A 23,469-nucleotide genomic window follows, 5' to 3' on the forward strand; every position below is an offset into this window, starting at 1 on the left:
ATGTTGCCAACTTGTACTTCCCAAGTGCTTAGTACAGTGCTCTGCACACAGTAAGCGCTCAATAAATACAATTGATTGATTGATTGGGCCTGCTTTTGTTGCCCTTGGCCCCTAGTTCAGCTCTCTGAGCACCGTCTGTTCTGAGAATCACAGAGCAGACCAAACTGACTAGCTTGAGCTTCCCCTCTCTTCTTGTTCCCCTTCTACTTCTTACCTCTGGCCATTGCTTGCTTATTTATTTAATGGACTCGGGGCGGGCCGAAACCGGGAGCTATGACCAGTAGCCCGAAGTTGGAGATGGTTGCTGAGTGGCCAGGGGAAGCCCAGGTTGAGCTGTTACCGCTGGCAAAAGGCAGGAAGAGGAGAGGCCACCGACAGCAACGATCTCTCCTCGGGAGACTCACCAAGTGGAGCGCCGGGTTCATCCCACAGAGCCAGGGGTTGTGGACGTGCTTGGGGGATGGTTCCCGGACCCCAGGCCATCATATGGGGCGAGCACTGGGGCCAAATCCCACCCCTGGGAACGGGATGGCTGTCCCAACTGGAAGGCAGGTGGCTACTTCACCATGGTCTTCCAGGTAGGGGAGAGCAGGGTGAGACCTTTTTATAAATTTTTTTTTTTTTAAAAGGTCTGGGAGTTGGGTAGGCTACAGGACACTCTCGCAGTGGGGGAAAGACTGGTCTCCTGCAACTGAGCCCACACCCTGACTGAGTGGAGTCTGTCCTGTCTGCCCTTGTTCCTGTTCCCCCATGTCAAGAAGCCCATTTGGTTCCTAGAGCTTTGGGCAGGCTACATGGTACTGTCATGGTGGGGGCGGAGATTGGGGGAAAGACTGGTGTCCTGCGATTCAGCCCACTTCCTGACTGAGTGGAGTCTGACCTGTCTGTCCTTGTTCCTATTCCCTGACCCCGAGAAATAATAATAATAATGATGGCATTTGTTAATCGCTTACTATGTGCAAGTAATTCATTTAAGTAAGTCATTCATTCATTCAGTCGTATTTATTGAGCGCTTACTGTGTGCAGAGCACTGTACTGGGCGCTTGGGAAGTGCAGGTCGGCAACATATGGAGACGGTCCCTACCCAACAACGGGCTCGCAGTCTAGAAGGGGGAGATGGACAACAAAACAAAACATGTAGACAGGTGTAAAACATGTAGCCAGGTGTCAAACCATGTAGACAAGTGTAACGTAGACAGGTGTACCTTCACATACCATTTCTTTTTTGAAAATGCGAGTCATTTCACTGAAGGAGGCCTTCCCAGACTGAGCCCCCTCCTTCCTCTCCCCGTCCTCCCCCTCCCCATCCCCCCCGCCTTACCTCCTTCCCCTCCCCACAGCACCGGTATATATGTTTGTACGTATTTATTAATCTATTTATTTATTTTATTTGTACATATTTATTCTATTTATTTTATTTTGTTAATATGTTTTGTTTTGTTCTCCGTCTCCCCCTCCTAGACTGTGAGCCCAATGTTGGGTAGGGACCGTCTCTATATGTTGCCAACTTGTACTTCCCAAGCGCTTAGTACAGTGCTCTGCACACAGTAAGCACTCAATAAATACGATTGAATGAATGAATGAATGCAAAACACTGTTCTAAGCACTGCGGGGGGATACAAGTGATCAGGTTATCCCTCGTGGGGCTCACAGTCTTAATCCTCATTTTACAGATGAGGTGACTGAGGCTCAGCGAAGTTAAGTGACTTGTCCAAGGTCACACAGCAGACGTGGTGGGGCCGGGATTAGAACCCATGACCTCTGACTCCCAAGCCTGGGCTCTTTCCACTGAGCCACGCTGCTTCTTCTAATGAGAAGCCCATTTGGTTCCCAGAGCTTTGGGCAAGCGTGGAAGAGCTGACTGTGAGTGGCTGGGTTTGAAAACATTGAGCACCTGGAGGACAGGGATGAGGGTGTGCAGGTGGCATCGTGCCAGGCACCAGCACTGTCAGGGGTTCATCTTTGTAGAGCTTTGCCACGGGAGACTCCGGGCTTCCAAATTGGACCTCTGTTTCTTCTGGGTTTTCTGGAGGAACTCTGGAGTGGGAATGACCCAGAGTTGGGTCTTTGCTGGTTAATCAATCAATCATATTTATTGAGTGCTTACTGTGTGCAGAGCACTGTACTAAGGGAAGTACAGGTTGGCAACGTATAGAGACAGTCCCTACCCAACAGTGGGCTCACAGTCTAGAAGGGGGAGACAGAGAACAAAGCCAAACATGTTAACAAAATAAAATAAATAGAATAGATATGTACAGGTAAAATAGAGAAATATGTACAAACATATATACATATATACAGGTGCTGTGGGGAAGGGAAGGAGATAAGATGGGGGGGATGGAGAGGAGAATGAGGGGGAGAGGAAGGAGGGGGCTCAGTCTGGGAAGCCCTCCTGGAGGAGGTGAGCTCTCAGTAGGGCCTTGAAGGTTAAGAAGCGGTGGCCCCCGTGCCTGGGCCAGGGCCCAAATCGTGTCTGCCCAATGGCATCAGGGACTCCTGTCAAATACCTGTGTGGCCGGAGAGGCAGATCTCCAGGTCGAGATGCAAGCCCAGTCCCCAACCTGCTTTCCTCTGAACTGAGGTTGATGAGGGGCCAACTGAGGGTATGATTGGGGTCCTGTCTTGTGACTTCTTGGGCTCCCTACCCTTCCTTCTTAAATACCCACTCTGCCACGCCTCCAAAACCTCCAGTGGTGGCCCATTCCCCTCTGCACCAAGCAGAAGGTCCTGACTGTTGACTTTAAGGCACTCCATCAGCCGTCTGCCCCTGCTGCTTATCCTGGCTCCTCTTCCACTAACTATGCCCCACCCCACACACTTTGCTTTTCTCAAGCCAACCTACTCTTTGGGCCTTGTTCTCATCTCTCGTCTGACCCCTTGCTTGCACCTTCCTACCTGCCCGGAGTTCCCCCCACCCCACTCCAAATCCTCCAGATCCCAGGTCGCTTTGTGTTCGAAGCCACAATCAATCTGCGCATCAGGCAGAAACTCCTCACCCTGGGCTTCAAGGCTGTCCATCACCTCGCCCCCTCCTACCTCACCTCCCCTCTCTCCTTCTTCAGCCCAGCCCACACCCTCCGCTCCTCTGCCGCTAATCTCCTCACCGTACCTCGTTCTCGCCTGTCCCGCCATCGACCCCTGGCCCACGTCATCCCCCGGGCCTGGAATGCCCTCCCTCTGCCCATCCGCCAAGCTAGCTCTCTTCCTCCCTTCAAGGCCCTACTGAGAGCTCACCTCCTCCAGGAGGCCTTCCCAGACTGAGCCCCCTCCTTCCTCTCCCCCTCATCCCCCTCTCCATTCCCCCCGAATTACCTCCTTCCCTTCCCCACAGCACCTGTATATATGTATATATGTTTGTACATATTTATTACTCTATTTATTTTACTTGTACGTATCTATTCTATTTATTTTGTTAATATGTTTGGTTTTGTTCTCTGTCTCCCCCTTCTAGACTGTGAGCCCACTGTTCGGTAGGGACTGTCTCTATATGTTGCCAACTTGTACTTCCCAAGCGCTTAGTACAGTGCTCTGCACACAGTAAGCGCTCAATAAATACAATTGACTGATTGATTGGGCCTGCTTTTGTTGCCCTTGGCCCCTAGTTCAGCTCTCTGAGCACCATAGGGACCATGCCTACCAACTCTGTCATAAGTCTCCCAAGTTTTTTAGTCCTGTGTTCAAAAAATACTTTTGAGGGATTGATAAGCTGGTGGGGAATGGTTTGTGGTGAAGAATGCTATAGTTGTCTGGTCTCACTGGAGCTTGTGGTCATGGAGCAGTTCGACCCTATTCGAAATGCACTGCTTGGCTCTTGTTTTGGTGGAAGGGTAAAATGGCCCTTGAGGGGCAGCTGTGGGAGTTCCTGAACTTCTGGTAAATCAGGCTCCTCCTATCCCCCTCTCTCCCCATCCTGAATTCCCATCACTGTCCATTAAATCCACCAACATCCTCTCCTCTGCCCGTCCACCCCCACCACCCCCAGTCTGTACTCCAAACTGCCTCCCGGCCATCTTCCAGAAACATCACTCGCTTTCCATCTCTCCACTCCTGAAAACCCTCCAGTGGCTGCCTGTCTGTCCATCCATCCATCCATCCATCCATCCATAGAAGCAGCGTGGCCTAGTGGAAAGAGCCTGGGAGTCAGGGGACCTGGGTTCTAATCCCGACTCCACCTCTTACCTGCCTTGTGACCCTGGACAAGTCACTTAATTTCTCCATCATAATAATAATTATGGTGTTTAAGCGCTTACTGTGTGCCAAAGACTGTTCTAAGCACTGGGGTAGATACAAGGTAAGTAGGTTGTCCCACGTGGGGCTCACAGTCTTAGTCCCCATTTTACAGATAAGGTAACTGAGGCTGAGAAGCTAAGTGACTTGTCCAAAGTCGCCATGCCTCAATTCTTTCATCTGCAAAATGGGGACTCAGTGCCTGTTCTCCCTCCTACGTAGACTGTGAGCCCTGGATGTCAGTCAGTCAGTCAACAGTGTTTATTTAGCACTTACTGTGTGCAGAGCACTGTACTAAGCACTTGGGAGAGTACAATATAACCAACACATTCCCTGCCCATAATGAGTTTAGAGGGGGAGACAGACATGAATATAAATAAATAAATTACAGATATGTACGTAAGTGTGGAGCTGGGAGAGGGGATGACTAAGGGGAGCAAGTCAGGGCGACACAAAAGGGAGGTGAAGAAAAGGAAAAGAGGGCATAGTCTGGGAAGGCCTCTTGGAGGAGATGTGCCTTCAATAAGGCTTTGAAGGTGGGGAGAGTAATTGTCAGATATGAAGAGGGAGGACGTTCCAGGCCAGAGGCAGGATGTGGGCGAGAGGTTGGCAGCAAGATTGAGGTACAGTGAGAAGGTTAGCATTAGAGGAGCGAAGTGTGCAGGCTGGGTTGTAGTAGAAGAATAGGGAGGTGAGGTAGGAGGCGGCAAGGTGATTGACTGCTCTAGAGCCAATGGTGAGGAGTTTGTTTGATGTGGAGGTGGAAGGGTAACCACTGAAGGTTCTTGAGGTGAAGGGAAACATGGCTGGAACGTTTTTGTGGAAAAGTGATCTGGGCAGCAGAGTGAAGTATGGATTGGAGTGTGAAGAGACAGGAGGCAGGGAGGTCGGCAAGGAGGCTAATATGGTAATCAAGGCGGGAGAGGATAAGTGATTGGATTAACATGATAGCAGTTTGGATGGAGAGGAAAGGCTGGGTTTTAGCAATGTTGTGAAGGTCGAACCCACAGGATTTTGTGATGGATTGAATATGTGGGTTGAATGAGAGGAGTCAAGGCTAGCACCAAGGTTACGGGCTTGTGAGACAGGAAGGATGGTGGTGCCATCTGCAGTGATGACCTGATGATCGTGTATCTACCTCAGCACTTAGTAAGGTGCTTGGGATATAGTAGATACTTCACAAATACGACAGTCGTCATTATTATCCATCCAAAGTACCGAGGCAGATTCTGGAGATGTTGTGAAGGACAAAATGATAGTATCTGGTGACAGACCGAGTACGGGGCTTGAAAGAGAGGGGTCTGAGGGGTATACAAATCCCACCTGAAATGCCATGTTGTGCGGGGGACCCCCTGATTAATTCACGATATCCTAGTCATGTCATCCCAACAGCCATCCTTAGTCTTTGTGTATTCGTGCCCATCCTCAGCATTCATGTGTAAAGCAGCTTCACCTAGTGGCAAAAGCACGGGCTTGGAAGTCGGAAGTCGTGGGTTCTAATCCCGCCTCCGCCACTTGTCTACTCTGTGACCTTGGGCTAGTCACATAACTTCTCTGTGCCTCAGTTACCTCGTCTGCAAAATGGAGACTGTGAGCCCCGGAGGGACAACCTGATGACCTTGTATCTACCCCAGCGCTTAGAACAGTGCTTGGCACGTAGTAAGCGCTTAATACCAGAGTTGTTATAATTATTATTAAAGGTAGCATCAGCTGTACATACAACTGTTAATCCCGACGTATTCTTCCGCTGAATGTTGTATCCTTGTTCTACCTGCTGCTCCCTCCGCTCGTGACTGTTTCTACACCTGTGTCCCTTATTACAGTGGAAGCTTCTAGAGGGCAGGGAACATAGCTCGCGTTTCCGTTGTACTTCCCCAGCATGTGATCCAGTGTCTCGTTCCCAGGAGTTGCTTAGCTAATTCCATGTCTGCCACTCGGTCCCCACTAATGGGATGTTTGAAAGCATTGAAAGACAAACCAGTGGCACCATTGGCCCCGTTGGCGCTTTCAGCTGACCAGACGGAGCACCTCCCCTGCAGGTCATACATACCCTGGACCCTGAGGCTGAGAAGGGACTTGGGCTCAGAGACCAGGAAGAGCCATTGGGCTTCAGCTGCGATCCTGTGAGCTCTTCTTTGGTGCCTTCTCCCTGGGGTATGTGGCGGACTGCTCCTGAGGGAAAGGCTCGGGGAGGCCCAGAGGAGTCTCCTTCTGTCTCGTCGGGAAGAGAGAGGGGCTGGTTGGCCTGCCCTCAGGAGGCTGGATCCTGGGCTCGGGTGGCCTGACGGTTAGGCTGGTGTGCTGGTCGGGGGCAGGTCTGCTGAGGCCGTGCGTGCCAGTGCAGGTGAGACAGTGGCAGGCCTGCGCAGAGGCCACCTAGGCCATTTTTTTCAAGGCTGTCCATCACCTCGCCTCCTCCTACCTCACCTCCCTTCTCTCCTTCTACAGCCCACCCTGCACCCTCCGCTCCTCTGCCGCTAATCTCCTCATCGTGCCTCGTTCTCGCCTGTCCCGCCATCGACCCCCGGCCCACGTCCTCCCCCGGGCCTGGAATGCCCTCCCTCTGCCCATCCGCCAAGCTAGCTCTCTTCCTCCCTTCAAGGCCCTACTGAGAGCTCACTCCTCCAGGAGGCCTTCCCAGACTGAGCCCCTTCCTTCCTCTCCCCCTTGTCCCCCTCTCCATCCCCCGCATCTTAGCTCCTTCCCTTCCCCACAGCACCTGTATATATGTATATATGTTTGTACATACTTATTACTCTATTTATTTATTTTACTTGTACATATCTATTCTATTTTATTTTGTTAGTATGTTTGGTTTTGTTCTCTGTCTCCCCCTTTTAGACTGTGAGCCCACTGTTGGGTAGGGACCGTCTCTATATGTTGCCAACTTGTAATTCCCAAGCACTTAGTACAGTGCTCTGCACACAGTAAGCGCTCAATAAATACGATTGATTGATTGATTTTTTATGATATTTGTTAAGCAGTTACTGTATCTCAAACACTATTCCAAGCAGTGGGTTAATAATAATAATGATGGCACTTGTTAAGCGCTTACTATGTGCAAAGCACTGTTCTAAGCGCTGGGGAGGATACAAGGTGATCAGGTTGTCCCACGGGGGGCTCACAGTCTTAATCCCCATTTTACAGATGAGGTAACCGGGGCACAGAGAAGTTAAGTGACTTGCCCGAAGTCACACAGCTGACAATTGGCAGAGCTGGGATTTGAACCCATGACCTCTGACTCCCAAGCCCGTGCTCTGTCCACTGAGCCACGCTGCTTCTCATAAGTGAATCAGGTTGGACACAGTCTAAGCAGGAGCTGGCCAGTTCGATCGCTGCTCTGAACGGTTGCCAGTACCTGGGATTGCTCTGCTGCTCTAGAAGCTTAGACCAGCTTTGGGGTGGGTGGAAGAAGGTGACAGTATTCCAGCTGGTATGACATGGGCACTCTGGTACTCTCGCTGTGGACTCTGTTATATTGTACCCTCCCAAGCACTTAGTTCGGTGCTCTGCACACAGTAAGTGCTCATTCGATAATAATAATAATAATAATAATGATGGCATTTGTTAAGCACTTAGTATGTGCAAAGCACTGTTCTAAGCGTTGGGAAGGATACAAGGTGATCAGATTGTCCCATGTGGGGCTCACAGCCTTCATCCCCGTTTTACAGACAAGGTAACTGATGCCCAGAGAAGTTGAGTGACTTGCCCAAAATCACACAGCTGACAATTGGCGGAGCCGGGATTTGAACCCATGACCTCTGACTCCCAAGCCCGTGCTCTTTCCATTGAGCCATGCTGCTTCGATACCATTGGTTGATGCCATCTGGATTAATCCCCCACTTTCTGGCCTTGTTGGGATCCCCCCTCTTTGCCTAGTCTCCAGAAGGGGTGAGGCCCTACTTGGCTCTTTGCAGCAAGTGTCTTGCTGTGGGGGATGGATTTGAATGTGCTGTTGCTCTGGGTGGTTGGGGGGAGAAAATTCATCAAAGGAAACCGTCCCGTCCCTCCTCCCCCCACCCCCCCAGCACACATACACACACACACACACATACACGTTTCAGATCATTGAAAAACACCTGGGCCACAGCCGAAGCCGAGTGTTCCGAGAGGTGGAGATGCTCTACCAGTGCCAGGGACACAGGTAGGTGTCTGCTTGTCGGCTTCCCGGCTCACGTTTCTCAGGGTGCCCCTTGCTTCCCCAACTAGCATGGCCTCGTGTGGTCCGGGCCCCGTGGGTTAGGGGTGGTGGGGGTTGGCGGGGAGGGGCTGTCTGTCTACCCTGAGCAAAGCCAGCATGCTGTCACCTCGCTTAGCTTAGAAAAAAGGCCCGGCCTAGCCTTGCCTATCCCAGTTCCTGGTGGTGGGCCTAGGGAAGGCTGCACAAGGGAGCCCATCATCTCTTCCTCATCCTGTTTTCCTCTTGTGTGTACGTGCATAGGAACGTGCTGGAGCTGATCGAGTTCTTTGAGGAGGAAGAACGATTCTACCTTGTGTTTGAGAAGATGCGTGGTGGTGAGTTCCAGAGACGTAGATTTTCCAGGCCCCTTCCCTGCTCCCAGTCTGACCCGCCTCCCCAGAAAGCACCACCTCATTCCTCTGGAGAACAGTTGCAGAAATCTTGTATTTGTGTAGCGCTTTTTATTTTTCTGGAGCGCTTTCACATCTGTTTCCTCCTTTCTTGCTTGCAACATTCCTGGGAGGGAGGGGGAGGCAAGGATCTGATCCTCGTTCGTGGGAGGAGGAGCCTGAAGCCCCAAGTTCCCACAGCATGCCTGGGGCAGAGCGGGGACTCAGAGTCGGGTCTCCTGACTCCTGGCCAGCCCCGCGTTTTGCCCACTGGCCAGCACGGCCTCAGTGGATTATCCTGGAGCTGGGTCTGTCCTCTTCTCCGTCCCCTCTCTCGATCCTGTTTGTTCTAGCACACAAGGGTTTGGAGAGGTGTGTGTTTTGGGCGGTGGTGGGGGGCGGGGTGACCCAGAGGGGTCTCCCTGCTTCCCTTTGGGAGGAGGAGGTGAAGTCTAAGGTGATGATGGCCTGACTCAACACCACAGGGTCCATCCTGACTCATATCCACCGGAGACGCCACTTCAATGAGCTGGAGGCCAGCGGCGTAGTGCGGGACATTGCCAGTGCCCTCAATTTCTTGCATAATAAAGGTGGGTAGCTAACTGCGGGCCATTCTTCCCTGCCTCCATGCCCCTTCGGGGTTGACCGTTTCTCTTTGCCCCCCACCCCCAGGGATAGCGCATAGGGATCTAAAGCCAGAAAACATTCTTTGTGAAAGCGCCGAGCAGGTGAGGTTGAGGGCAGGGAGGGCTCCTGTGTCTGGGCTTGGACCACAGAGTCTGGGGCTGGGGGCCCGAGGCCTGAGGCGGCCCTTCCTTCTTCCTTTCCCTTCCCCGGGGCAGAAATAAGCCTGTTAGAGGTCGGAGCAGGGCTTGGGTGAAGGGCGAGGGCATGCTCCTTGGGTTTGCATGTAGAGGGCTCCCAGTGTTGGGGCTTTTTGAACAGTGTATGTCGTCCCCTTGACACCTGTCCCCCACCATCCCGGCAGGTGTCCCCAGTGAAGATCTGTGACTTTGACCTCGGAAGTGGAATTAAGCTCAATGGTGACTGTTCCCCCATCTCTACCCCAGAGTTGCTCACACCGGTAAGAACCTGTTCCCTGAAATCTCCTGGTCTGAGGGCGGGCTCCGGTTCTCTGAGTGGATGCGGGGACCAGCCGGATCCCAACTTCCTGGGGGCTCAGTCTTCCTGAGTCCTGGCACCCCTGACTCCCCACCTTCCTGCCTGCCCACCCACCCAAGTAGGCTCATCGTGGTTTGTCTTGGCCCTAGCTCTGCCGTTCTCGAGCTGGGGACAAAAGATCGTTGCCCCTGGGCTGGCGAGTGAGGAAGTTGGGGCCCGGCTGCAGGCTTAGGGCCCAGACAGCAGTGCATGTAGCTGGGAGGTCAGTCTCTTTACAGGGGTGTCAGGGAGCTGGGGGACCGGGGAGCCGGGTCTCCTCTGGGGTTTGTTCGACCCTGCTCTGGGCATCTGCTGGGCCCCCACTGGGTGGTGGGTGGGTGCCGAGCTCAGCCCGGTCCCACTGGTGGGGCCAGGCTACCCAGTTGAGGAGGTGCTGGAAGCCTGGGCCAGGGCAGGGCCTGGCGGGACAGGCCCAAGCGAGCGACTCACGTCGACCTCCGTCCCAGAGTTACCACTGAAGCCTGGGGTTTGCGGGGGCTTTTTCCAAGTGGGACACCGGGGTCCTGACTTGCTTCTAGAAGGGCCTCGTGGTTACATAATGCTTCAGACCTGCTCGCTTGGCTCACTTACTGGTTCTGTTGAAACTGGCGGCTGGCCCAGGGCCAGGCCTGAGAGTGAAGAGGGAGGGAGGCGGCGCCCATCTTGCCTTAGCAACAGCTGGTCCTATTGGCTGTGGGGAGGTGGGGCGGCCCCTGTTCCTGAATTGGGTCAGGCAGGGAGTAAGCTGGGAGCTGGAACAGAGAACAGCTGATTGTTTGCTTTGAGAGGAGGGAGTGAGTGGACTTTGTTGGACTTCCCTGCCCGGAAGCCTGTCTGGAATGACCTTTTTTCTTTTTTTTAACCTTTCTCCTATCTCTCTTTCCCTCCTGCCCCCCGGCCCCCCAAAGTGTGCACCTACATCCATTCCCAGGCATTCATTCGTCAGCCTCTTCCTCGAGCAGTTTCTTCAGTTTGGCTGAAAATGGATATGGTCGAATTAGCCTTCCTTTCAGTTCTTCAAATCCCTCCCTTTCCCCCTCCTCCTTCCCTCCTCTCCCTTCCCCTCCCTCCATTCTTCCCCGCTTCCTCCCCCTCCCTCTCCTTCCAAAGGAGTTGCTTTTAGTGGCTGGCGTCAGGGTCCAACTGAACCAAGATGAAGTCTCTAAAACCTTTGCTTCCTGGGCCACTCGAGAGGGTTGGAGGTGATGAGGATCAGAGGTCTGGCCAGTGGTATTTACCTGAGCACAGCAGGCTCTCCCCAGACCCTCTCCTTTCCTGGTTGAGAAAGGTAGCCAGCCTGTACTAGGCAAAGGGGGATCGCAACACGTGAGTTCCACTGCGGCTCCTCGTAATTCATTCAGTCCATTCAGTCGTATTTGTCGAGTGCTCGCTGTGTGCAAATCACTGTGCTAAGTGCTTGGGAGAGTACAGTATAACAGTAAACACACACATTCCCTGGCCTCTAGGAGCTTACAGTTTAGAGGGGGAGACAGCCGATATAAATAAATAAATGACAGATATGTACGCAAGTGCCATGGGGCTGGGAGAGGGGGATGAATAAGAGCCAAAGGGCTCTTACTTGACCAGAGGGAAGGGTTGATGGGTCGGCCCTAGCTGCCTCATGAAGGCCTGAGCTCTGGAATCCTTGGGGGGTTGGCACGGGGCTCCCTTGTCAGGGGTCGGCTTGGTGGTCTGGCTTGGAAGCAGCGTTAGAAGCCTGTTTTGTATTTGTATTCTGTTTTGACTCGCAGGCCAGTTTCCGGTGGAGAAGAGTTGTTTGTGCCTGCTCTAGGCATGACAGGCAAACCGAACCATATTGGCAACTCAAGTGGTCAAAACCAATAACTGAGCGCACATATACCTTGAGTGCCGAGGAGGGTGTAAATACGTCCAGAAGTGCTCAAGCTGGAGCTCTGGGGGCTGGAAAGTCAGTAGGGGAAAAGCTTGGTAGCAGAAGTAGGATGTCGGGAGGGCTCTGAACATGGGGACAGCTGGAGTCTGTCTGATGTGGGGAAAGAAGGAGTTCCTAACCAGGGGAGCAGCGGGAGCGGGAGAGTCGGGAGTGAGGTACGGCTAGAAGGTTGGATGCGGGAGGCGCCAAGTCAGCAGGTTGGGGAACAGCGGGCGAAAAGACCACATAGGTAAGGCAGTGGGGCCAGATGGTGGAGAGCCATGCAGCTGACGGGGGGGAGTTGTGGTCTGGTGTGGCAAGGCACGGGAAGCCAGCGGGGGACCTGGAGGAGAGGAGGGGTCCACGGGCCGAGCGACGCTTCGGGAAGATGACCCAGGCATCGGTGGTGTGGAGTCGAGTACGTTTAGACCATGTCCCACCCTGATGAATTTTTATCTACCCCAGCGCTTAGCGTGTTGCTTGACACAAAGTAAGCGCTTGACCGATACCACAATAATCATAATAGTAAGTGCCACGGGCGGTTGTGAATGCAGAATCGAGCAGTCAGTAGTGAACGTGCCTGCTAATGCTGTTGTGCTCTCCCAACTGCTTAGTACAGTGCTCTGCACACAGTGATTACTCAGTAAATGCCATTTATTGGTATTTATTGAGCGCTTACCATTTGCAGGGTGCCTTACTAGGTGCGGAGGAGAGTACAGTACAACAGAGTTAGACATGTTCCCTGCCCATAAGGAGCTTACAGTCTAGAAGGGGAGACCGACATTAAAATCAATTACGGATATCTACATAAGTGCTATGGGGCTGCACAAATACCAAGTGCAGAGGGGACAGTGATGCAAGGGAGGAGGGAATTCCAGGCCGGAGGGAATATGTGGGCAAGGGGTCAGCGTCGAGATAGATCGAGGCAGAGTGAGTAGGTTGGCATTAGAGGAGCGAAGTGTGCAGGCTGGGCTGTAGTAGGAGAGCAGAGGGCTGGGGTAGGAGGGGGCAAGGTGATGGAGTGCTTTAAAGCCAATGGCAAGGGGTATCTGATGCGGAGGTGGATGGCCAACTACTGGAGGTTCTTGAGGAGTGGGGAAACATGGACCGAACTTTTCTTGGCAAAGTGATCTAGGGCAGCAGAGTGCAGTGTGGACTGGAGTGGGAGAGACAAGAGGCGGGGAAGTCAGCAAGGAGGCTGATGCAATAGGCAAGGCAGGATAGGATAAGCATTTGGATCGGTGTAGTGGCAGTTTGGATGGAGAGAGGAAAGGGCGGGTGTCGGTCACGTTTGTGAAGGTAGAACCGACCGGATCTGGTGACAGAATGAGTTCGTGGGTTGAACGGGAGCTGTGAATTGAGGATAATGCCAAGGTTCCAGGCTCGTGAGGCAGAGAGGGAGTTGATGGAAGAGAGAGAGTACTGAAACGCTTTCCTGGGTTGGGAGGGGGAATTTGAGAACTGAGCCGCTCACATCGGCCCTGGGGTTTCTTCTCTCCCCAGTGCGGCTCTGCCGAGTACATGGCTCCGGAGGTAGTGGAGGCGTTCAGTGAGGAGGCGACCATCTACGACAAGCGCTGCGACCTATGGAGCCTTGGAGTCATTCTGTACATCCTGCTGAGCGGCTACCCACCTTTCGTAGGGCACTGTGGCAGCGACTGTGGCTGGGACCGGGGAGAAGCTTGTCCCACTTGTCAGGTGAGGGGCCCCGTAGGCACTGCTGTTTGGCAGGCTGGCCTCCAGCTGTTGGGCTCTGGATTTCGAGGCAGGGGTCGGGGGAATTGGCCACAGTCACTGAACACTGGACGGGCTTAATCGGTCTCCGGCCCCAGAGGGCGAGGAACTGAGTGACTTCCTCCAGAGGGCCGGGGACTTTGTCTAATTCACGCCCGGCTACTGTTTTCCCAGCACTTAGTACAGCAGTGCTCTGCACACCATTAACGGCTCAATAAATATGATTGCCCCCCGCTGCTTTAGACCGTACCACCCTGGCTACCATCCACGGTCACAGCCCGAGTCCTTGGCCTGCACTGGCCCCCCTCCCGCTCGTCGCTCTCCAGGCCCCACCGGGCACCCGCTGGGCTGGGAAGAACGAGAGAGCACGAGGGGCGCTGCACAAAGCACCGGCCCTGCGGCCGATTTCTCTGGGTGGGATCTCCGTCCCGGAGTCTCGGGGGCCCCGGGGCCGTCCATCGTTCCCGCCGGGAGACTCTCCTGTGGATGCTGACTGGTTGTGTAATGTGAGCTCCTGCCTGGTGTCTTGGGTTTTTGTTGTTTTTTCCCCTCCTCCCAGAGCATGCTTTTTGAAAGCATCCAGGAAGGGAAGTACGAGTTTCCCGACAAGGACTGGGCCCACATATCTTTTGGAGCCAAAGACCTCATTTCCAAACTGCTGGTTCGAGATGCCAAGAAGCGACTCAGCGCAGCTCAAGTCCTGCAGCACCCATGGGTGCAGGGGGTGAGCACTGACACCCATTTCTTATTTCTTCCCAAGCCCGCTGGGGCAAGAGGGTCTCTTGGATCTGGGTCGGTCATTACCCTGAGCCTCGGTTTCCCTGCGCCGATGTAGCATTGAAATACTGGTCAGCTGGGGGTGGGCGGAGAGCGATCATTCCAAGAAATCTCAGTGAGCCAGGCGAGGAGGGACACACAGCCACACGTCGGTCCCTGAAACTGGTCCCCAGGATCTTCCGGGCCGTAACCCAAGGCTTCTGAACATCTCGAGGGCAGGGGCTGTGTGTATTCCCTCCCATGATGCCGAGCAAACTCAGGTGCTGAAATCTGGAGGTGGCAGAGAGCTGGACCGGTCCCCAAAGCATTATTCATTCATTCATTCATTCATTCATTCATTCAGTTGTATTTACTGAGTGCTTACAGTGTGCCGAGCACTGTACTAAATGCTTGGGAAGTACAGTTCAGCAACAAATAGAGGCAGTCCCTGCCCACAACGGGCTCACAGTCTAGAAGGGGGGAGACAGACATCAAAACAAGTAAACAGGCATCAGTAGCATCATTATAAATGAAAAGAATGATAGATATATGTACATCATTATTAGAAATAAATAGAATTATAATTATAAATATGTGCATATACATAAGTGCTGTGGGGGGTAGAGCAAAAGGAGTAAGGGCGATGGGGAGGGGGAGCAATCAATCAATCTTATTTATTGAGCACTTACTGTATGCAGAGCACTGTACTAAGCGCTTGGGAAGTACAAGTTGGCAACATATAGAGACAGTCCCTACCCAACAGTGGGCTCACAGTCTAGAAGGGGGAGACAGAGAACAAAACCAAACATATTAACAAAATAAAATAAATAGAATAGATATGTACAAGTAAAATAAATAGAGTAATAAATATGTACAAACATATATACATATATACAGGTGCTGTGGGGAAGGGAAGGAGGTAGGACGGGGGGATGGAGAGGGGAATGAGGGGGAGAGGAAGGAGGGGGCTCAGTCTGGGAAGGCCTCCTGGAGGAGGTGAGCTCTCAGTAGGGCCTTGAAGGGAGGAAGAGAGCTAGCTTGGCGGATGGGCAGAGGGAGGGCATTCCAGGCCAGGGGGATGATGTGGGCCAGGGGTCGACGGCGGGACAGGAGAGATCGAGGCACGGTGAGGAGATTAGTGGCAGAGGAGCGGAGGGTGCGGGCTGGGCTGTAGAAGGAGGGAAGGGAGGTGAGGTAGGAGGGGGCGAGGTGATGCACAGCCTTGAAGCCAAGGGTGAGGAGTTTCTGCCTGATGCGCAGGTCGATTGGTAGCCACTGGAGAGCAGAGGAAAAGGGGGGCTTAGTCTGGGAAGGCCTCCTGGAGGAGGTGACCTTTCAGGAGCTTTGAAGGGGGAAGTGTGCAAGTTCAGCAGATTTGAGGAGGGAGGGCATTCCAGGCCAGAGGTAGGACGTGGACCAGGGATCGATGGCGGGACAGGCGAGAACAAGGCAGTGAGAAGGTTAGCGGCACCAGAGGAGCAGAGTGTGCGGGCTGGGATGTAGAAGGAGAGAAGGGAGGTGAGGTAGGAGGGGGTAAGGTGATGGAGAGCTTTGAAGCCTAACCCAGTATGAGGAGGACGAGGCAGAGGAGAATAATCAACCAATCATCATCCAAGCTACCTCATGCTCCATGCAGCTGTCTCCACCCTCTGAATCCCAACTGGCTCAGCGGAGGCAAAAACCCAGCGTGACGAGAGCCTCGGTTGCTAATCTCATTGCGCCGTTGGTCCTCGTCAGTGATCACACGTAACTCTCCAGTTCTGTCTTCTGTCCTGTATCCTTCTGTGTTACATCATGTCTTCCTCCTGAATGGTGCCAATAGTGATTTCTGAAGAAAGATAATCTAGGCAGCAGAGTGAAGTATAGACTGAAGTGGGGCGAGACAAGAGGTTGGGAGATTAGAAAGGATGCTGGTGCAGTAATCCAGTCCAGGGTATGATGAGTGATTGTACTAACATTACTTGATGAGAGGGCCAGAAGAGATGGGCAAATAGTATGTTAGGAGTCAAGGGGAGGGCTGATGTGGGCAGCGTTGCGGAGGCAGGGATCGAGGTGTGAGGGAACGAGGGGGGAAGTTTGGGCGAGATGTGTGTGGCACGAGCCCCCCCCCCCCCCCCCCCCCCCCCCCCCAACCAAGGTGGCCACCGTGCTTATTGGCCTAACGGGAAGTCACTCAACACCAACTGGTGTCTCTCTCATTCCTCAGCGTGCTCCAGACAACACCCTCCCTACGCCAATCATTCTGCAGAGGTGAGGTCGCTTTTTCCAGTCGGGGCTTTGGCTTTCTGACTGGTCCCAGTGCAGTTGGTGGGAGGCGTCTCTATCCTTGTGAAGAGAAGGGAAACCAACAAGTCCTGTTGGCTGGGGCCAGGTGGAGAGGGAGGAAGGAAGGGACAGAGGGAGGGAGGGTTTTTAACGACTGCGAGCCAAGTCGGGGGGTGAGTAGGGGTGGCCGTCGGGAACTGGCAGCGTAATAATGCTTTTCCATTTGTTTTCCGCCACTATCAACTCTTCCTACCAGGAACAGCAGTGCCAAAGAACTTACTTCCTTTGCAGCTGAAGCTATTGCTGTTAACCGCCAGCTAACCCAGCATGAGGAGGACGAGGCGGAGGAGAAGAATCGACCAATCATCATCCAAGCTACCTCATGCTCCATGCAGCTGTCTCCCCCCTCCGAATCCCAGCTGGCTCAGCGGCGGCAAAAAACCAGCATGACGAGAGCCTCGGTTGCTAATCTCATTGCGCCCTTGGTCCTCGTCAGTGATCACATGTAACTCTCCAGTTCTGCCTTCTACCCTGTACCCTCCTGTGTTACATCATGTCTTCCTCCTGAATGGTGGGGGCCTGGGACGTTCTTTTGTTGTTGTTTTTTGGTCGGGGGGAGGGGGTCGTTTGTTTTTGAAAGTTTCACTGGCTAGCAACAAGATCAGGATTCGCTCCTTTTGGCTGGTTCCCAAGGTTGGCTGATCTCGTGGACTTGGCTTTTTCGGGGGAGGGTGAGGAAGGCGGGTGTACGTGCAGGTGTTTGTGTTCCTTTATTTTTTTTCTTCCCAAAATGGTTGTGACAAAGTGAAAAAATTGTTTAACCAGGACACATTCAAGGATATTTAACAACCGACAAACTTGCACTTGTTTCCTGCACCAAAGGATAATTTGTCAGCAGCTGCTTTGACTACCTGCTCACTTCATATGCTGTGAAAGACTGTCAAGCCTGCCAAAGGAGCGTCATTTCAATTCAATTCGTCCAGCCCCGCCACATCCTATTCAAGTTGGGGCGTTCCCCATCCGGATAGTTGAAGCTTATGCATTCCACAGCGCTCGGCTGTTGTAAATCATGTTTTGTTTAAGTCTTCCAAAGACCATTGAAGACTGTCATGGAGGCAGTGCTGGGGGAGAAGGGGATCTACTCCCACCCTACTCTCTCGATTCGATCCAAGCTGGGAAGAAACCCTGCAGCACTTGAGGGAGAAGGTGGTTCTTCGTGCAGGCCCTTCACTGGGCCTGGGGAGCTACACGTGACCTCTTCCCATTTGAGACGAGCATCGGTGCTGGGAGGGGGAGGGAGGGGCGGCGAGGTGCTGCTTGGGGAGAGACAGTGCTCAACAAAATGCTCAATGCAGAAGGCTCCGCTTTCTTGGACGTTGGCAGGAAGCTGGATTCCTTGCCCAGCCACGTGTCTGACTGGGCCCCGGGGAGGGGCCCTGGCTGGAAAGTGTTCAGGACGGGCTTGGAGCAGCCAGAGCGGATGCCAGGATGGGTGTAGCCTTTGATTCTTCGGGGTTGGGCTCAGCCCATCGTCACAGATGATGGCAATCTCAGGCTGGAACCCGCTTACTGCTGGAAGAAAAAGAATCGGAGCAAGGAGCTTGTTCTGTTGCAGTGGTTCATCACGTGGGTTGGGCACTTCTGGCGGTTGCGGGCCAGGGGAGGTGCAGCAGCGGGGCAGGCGGCTCCCGTGACATCTGGCCCTTGGGTCAGGGCGGGAAAGTAGCTGAGTTCCAGCAGTGGGCAGGGGATTCCCAGTTTTGAGAGGGGCTGTGGTTCTGGGGAGGCAGCAGGCACGGTGGCCAGCTATGGCACGTGGGAATCCATGTTGTGGCTTGCCTGCTGCTAAGGCTCCCTAGACTGGTAACTCCTTGGTCCTGGGAACAGGAAAAACAGGTGCTGGGTGGAGGTCTGTGGGCAGTGAAGGTGATGGTGGAGGAGCAGGCGTAGCGGCAGCTTAATATGCATTCTCGGCAGCCACTGAATCTCTGGGGGTGCAAGGCAGCCGAGTCTTGCAGAAGACCCAGAAGCTGAGGGCTTGAGAAGGAGTTAAACCTGGAAACCCAGCTCCCTTTCAGCCAGGCAAGCCCAACCAGGCTTCCTACACACCTTCCCTTTGAGATCTTGTGGCTAGTTGCGGCTCCGCAGTCCACTCCTGGGACAGGGGAAATTCAAGCCATTGATCACTTGGGCAGAGCCTGTCAAAGGGCCGGTTTCCTGCCCAGACCTGGTTTTTCGCCTCACGCTCCTTTTGGCCCTCCCACCTTTCCATGAGACTTTCAGGAAGACAAGATGGGCTCGCTACATTGCTCCAGATTGGATGCCTCTGTTGCGAGCTACAGGTCTTTTTACACTTTTGTCTGGGCCTTCTCTTCCAAATCTGATTTCTGAAGCTCCAGAGGAAAATGATCTTCTGACATTTCTACTGGCAATAAACTATGCAATTTTCTTTTCCTTCCCAGGGTGGTGGGTGGTCATGATGATGTAAAGCAAGTAAGGTCCTCAGGTTTTCTTTCAAAATGTGCACTTCGGAAGCGGAGAGGCGTATCTTGCCCTCCTTGGTTTCGCGCCCGCTTTGGCCTTGAGTGGGTTTCTGGTCAAATGTTTCCATTAAACTGTGTGAACCTTCCCTTCTCTGCCTACTTAGGGGCAGCACATACAGTCTATTGGAAGCAGAGTGTCTGGGGATGAATCTGACCTCGAGTAAGTGAGCAAGGACTTCTCAAGCCCATGATTTTGACTGTGCACATGGATTATTACAAAAAGAACCACAGGAAAACAATGGAAAATGACCCTCTTTTTTTTCTTTCTGAAGAATACTTGAATGGTGTGTAAGCTCTCAGAACCCCGCACTGAGCAGCTTTTTCCTTTTCAACCTGGGAGTCGTGAGCTATATCAAGGTTTTTGTTTTGTCTCTGTCACACATACACAGACGCCAGCAGTCTCCCTGACAGTCCTGGGTAAAGGTGAGGTACGTTGGGGCATGTGTGTTGATGTCGCATTCACCAAGACGAATACGGGCTCAGGATTTTTAGGATTTTGTATTTCCCAAGACCGAAATTCCTCCCTTCCCAGTATCCGGACTGTGTGGAAACACTGACCACTTCTCAGTATCATTTTCAGTTTAAAGCCCAGCCTTTGTAGTATCTTCCATGGAGATTAAAATTGTGTATTTCTGTGTGTAGTGGAGGGGACCCACCCCTGCTTTCTCAGCATCCCATCAGGAATTTTTCATTTTGGGGGTCATTTTTTCCCTTTGCAGGTCCTATCTGAACTTTAAAATTCTTAGAAGCCTGACTGTGAATCTGAGAATATTTACAAGGGGGAATCTCTTCCTCACGTTGATAATGAAGACTGCCAAAGTTGATTCTAAATAAATATGTGGCGCACTGCTGGTTTGTGTAACTGGAGTCTAAAATGAGGCACTTCAGTTAAATGTAATAAAAATGAAAAAAAAGCACTTTATGAACTTTATGTGAACAGACAGCTCCACCGTTTCCTTTATAACAACAACAGTCGTGACTGACAATGCCAGAATTGCCAGAATTTTGTATTCTGTTTTGTAAGAATTTAATAAATGCATTGAGACTGACGATACAGACCTGGTGTTTGGGCCAGTGGGGCCTTGGAGCCAAAGAATTGTGGCTGTCCCTGGGTCTTAAAGGTGGAGGCAGGTTGAGACTTGGGGCTCGGCGGGGCGGGCATCTGCTTGTGAGGTCTGGTCCCACGGACAACTAGCAGCAGTCAAAGAGTAGCCCTCACTTTGTGGGGATGCCCAAAAGGCCTAGCTAGGTTAGAGCTGGCACGGGGCCCTCACGTGCCTGCCAGGGCTCCGATGTTCCATACTGGCACATTGTGGGTTCTCAGCGTGGCTCAGTGGAAAGAGGCTGGGCTTGGGAGTCAGAGGTCATGGGTTCAAATCCCAGCTGTGTGACCTTGGGCAAGTCACTTAGCTTCTCTGTGCCTGTTACCTCATCTGTAAAATGGGGATTAAGACTGAGCCCCATGTGGGACAACCTGATCACCTTGTATCCTGCCCAGCGCTTAGAACAGTGCTTTGCACACAGTAAGTGCTTAACAAATGCCATTATTATTATTATTATTATTATCATCTCAAGTCCTCTGGAGGCACTGAACCACGCACATGCACTGTACATGGGGGCAGGAGGAAGTGTCTCGTCTTATCCCCTGTTGCTTCTTTCTTCTGTGGGCAGGCTGGCCCCCTGCTGCTTCCCCCTCCAACTGCTGCAACCTGGCAGCCGTTAAAGTTTGCCACTGCTTAGCACCCAGCGAGAGGCCAGTTGGTGACATGGCTGTGGCAGCACCAGGGTAACTCCATTCTACCGGGAGAACCCTCAGGCTGCAGTTCTCTCTAGTCGACCCCTCCGGCCTCCTGCGTCAGTCCCTGCTAAAACAATATGGTGACTTCAAAGCTCATGGTCTTTCCCCTGATAATCAGCTCTCTCCCCTCTTACCTTACCTTGCCAGTGTACTACAACCCAACCCGTTCCCTTGGCTCCTCTAACACCAATCCACCCTCTCTCTTTACCTCAATCTCCTCTATCTTGCCACCGACCCCGCGCCCACATCCTCCCCCTGACCTGGAACTCCTTCCTCCTTCATATCCGAAAGTCCACCGCTCACCTTACCTTCAAAACCCTCCTGAAATCACATCTCCAAAGAGGCCTTCCCCAACTAAGCCCTCATTTTCCCTCCTCACTCTCCCTTCTGCATCGCCTGGCCACTCGGATCTGTCCCCTTAAGTAGTTGATACTCACCCCCCCACACTGCACTTTTTTTCTTGGCTGTCTCCTCCCTCTAGACTGGAAGCTCCTTGTGGGCAGGGATCATGTCAACCAACTCAATTGTAATGTACTCTCCCAAGCACTTAATAACAGTGCTCTGCACAGAGGGAGCACTCAAGAAATACCATTGATGGTTTGATCGATTGCCATCATTTCCTTTTCCTCCCAAGGGAGACCCCTCGCCCCCTCGCATTGGGATCAGTCAATGGTCTTTATTGAGTGCTTACTGTTTGCAGAGCACCGTACTAAGCACTTGGGAGGGTACAAAATGACAGAGGCGGTAGACCCATTCCCTTCCCACGAGGGGCTTACAGTCTAGTGAGGGAGACAGACATCAATATAAATAAACAAAGGATACCTACGTAAGTGCTGTGGGGCTGAGGGAGGCATGAATAAAGGGTGCAAATCCAAGCGGATGTTAAGTCTTGTAGAAGGCAATCTTTCCTCCTTGCTCTGGAAGGTGCTCCTAGCTGAGACTGTGGGCGTGTGGCATGTGTGTCCAGTGCCCAGGAGCCCTGGTTGGTGACCTCTCCTTGCCCCCATTCTTTTTGCAAGGAACAGTTTGTCTTCTGGTTCTCTTGCCAGTTCTGTTTTAGGCTGGCAAGTGCCTGCAGGACCGAAGACAGGCCAACACCTGCTCTCATTCAGCAAGTTGACTGACAGAAAGCAGACCAGTGGGGCCATCTTCCCTTCTCTTTCCCTCCCCTCTCATGCTCCCTTCCCAAATGCCCACCAGGCCTTTCTGTGGGGGCAGCTGGGTCCTTCAGCTTAGCTGTCAGAAGCCACATAGAAGCGGGGTAATTTTTATTTTATTTTTTTTTGTCCTGCAGCTCAACTGGAAGACATGATGTTCCTAAAGCTTGGTCTCAGAGCTCTGGGAATCAGGTTTGTCCTGGGTAGTAAAGGCAGGAGAAAGCAGTGCCAGGTAGAGAAAGGTGGGGCAGTCCGCTGCCTCTGGCCTGTTGGCTGGGCAGGGGATGGTGCACGGGCACTGCTGGCTGGAAGTTGGAGTGAGTTCCTGCCACCCGGCCCTCTGAGCCACCGATATCCAGGGACTGCAATTACTAAATGAGCATTGGGGAGGCCTGGAGCGGTCGGGCATGGTCAAAGTGGCAGCACCAGAAAATCTGAGGATATACAGAGAAGAAGATATATGGAGAAGCAGCATGGTGTGGTGGAAAGAGCCCGGGCTTGGGAGTCAGAGGTCTAGACTCTGAGCCCGTTGTGGGCAGGGATTGTTCCTCTTTATTGCTGTATTGTACTTTCCAAGCACTAGTTCAGTGCTCTGCACAAAGTGAGCACTCAATAAATACGATCGAATGAATGGATGAATGCTGTTCTTGTCGTATCATCCGTGCCTTTTATTCTTTCGTTCCAATTCTCCTTGTGTGTCTGTCACCATTCATTCATTCCACTCGATCGTATTTATTGAGCGCTTACTGTGTGCAGAGCAGAGCACGGGCCTGGGAGTCAGAAGGTCGTGGGTTCTAATCATCATCAATCATATTTATTGAGCGCTTTGTGCAGAGCACTGTACTAAGCACTTGGGAAGTATAAGTTGGCAACATATATAGTCCCTACCCAACAGTGGACTGTGGACACCTGTATATATGTATATATGTTTGTACATATTTATTACTCTATTTATTTTACTTGTACATATCTATTCTATTTATAGAATTTATTTTGTTAGTATGCTTGGTTTTGTTCTCTGTCTCCCCCTTTTAGACTGTGAGCCCACTGTTGGGTAGGGACCGTCTCTATATGTTGCCAATTTGTGCTTCCCAAGCGCTTAGTACAGTGCTCTGCACATAGTAAGCGCTCAATAAATACGATTGATGATGATGATGATGATGATGACTCACAGTCTAAAAGGGTTCTAATCCCGGCTCCGCCACTTTTCTGCTGTGTGACCTTGGGCAAGTCACTTCATTTCTCTGGGCCTCAAGTTTCCTCATCTGGAAAATGGGGATGAAGCCTGTGAGCCCCACGTCAGACACCCTGATTACCTCGTATCTGCCCCAGCGCTTAGTACAGTGCTTGGCACAGTAAGCACTGAAC

General features: G+C 52.4%; 1 protein-coding gene across 2 annotated transcripts in view; it reads left to right on the plus strand.

Annotated features, from left to right (window-relative positions):
- Positions 1 to 20,195, plus strand: part of MKNK2 (MAPK interacting serine/threonine kinase 2) — a 29,141-nt gene extending 8,946 nt beyond the window's left edge. The window contains exons 5-13 of one of the 2 annotated variants that reach the window (XM_038740555.1): positions 8,292 to 8,371; positions 8,669 to 8,742; positions 9,282 to 9,386; positions 9,469 to 9,524; positions 9,785 to 9,880; positions 13,352 to 13,546; positions 14,142 to 14,306; positions 16,545 to 16,588; positions 16,895 to 16,983. In XM_038740555.1, the coding sequence (XP_038596483.1) occupies positions 8,292 to 8,371; positions 8,669 to 8,742; positions 9,282 to 9,386; positions 9,469 to 9,524; positions 9,785 to 9,880; positions 13,352 to 13,546; positions 14,142 to 14,306; positions 16,545 to 16,588; positions 16,895 to 16,898 (819 nt within the window). In that variant the 3' untranslated portion in view covers positions 16,899 to 16,983. Of the gene's footprint in view, positions 1 to 8,291; positions 8,372 to 8,668; positions 8,743 to 9,281; positions 9,387 to 9,468; positions 9,525 to 9,784; positions 9,881 to 13,351; positions 13,547 to 14,141; positions 14,307 to 16,544; positions 16,589 to 16,859 lie in introns of both variants that reach the window. The other variant, XM_038740554.1, reaches the window with a different exon arrangement.
- Positions 20,196 to 23,469: the final 3,274 nt, after the last annotated feature.

The sequence above is a fragment of the Tachyglossus aculeatus genome, chromosome X1 (assembly GCF_015852505.1).
Source record: "Tachyglossus aculeatus isolate mTacAcu1 chromosome X1, mTacAcu1.pri, whole genome shotgun sequence".
NCBI classification, from domain to species: Eukaryota; Metazoa; Chordata; class Mammalia; order Monotremata; family Tachyglossidae; genus Tachyglossus; species Tachyglossus aculeatus.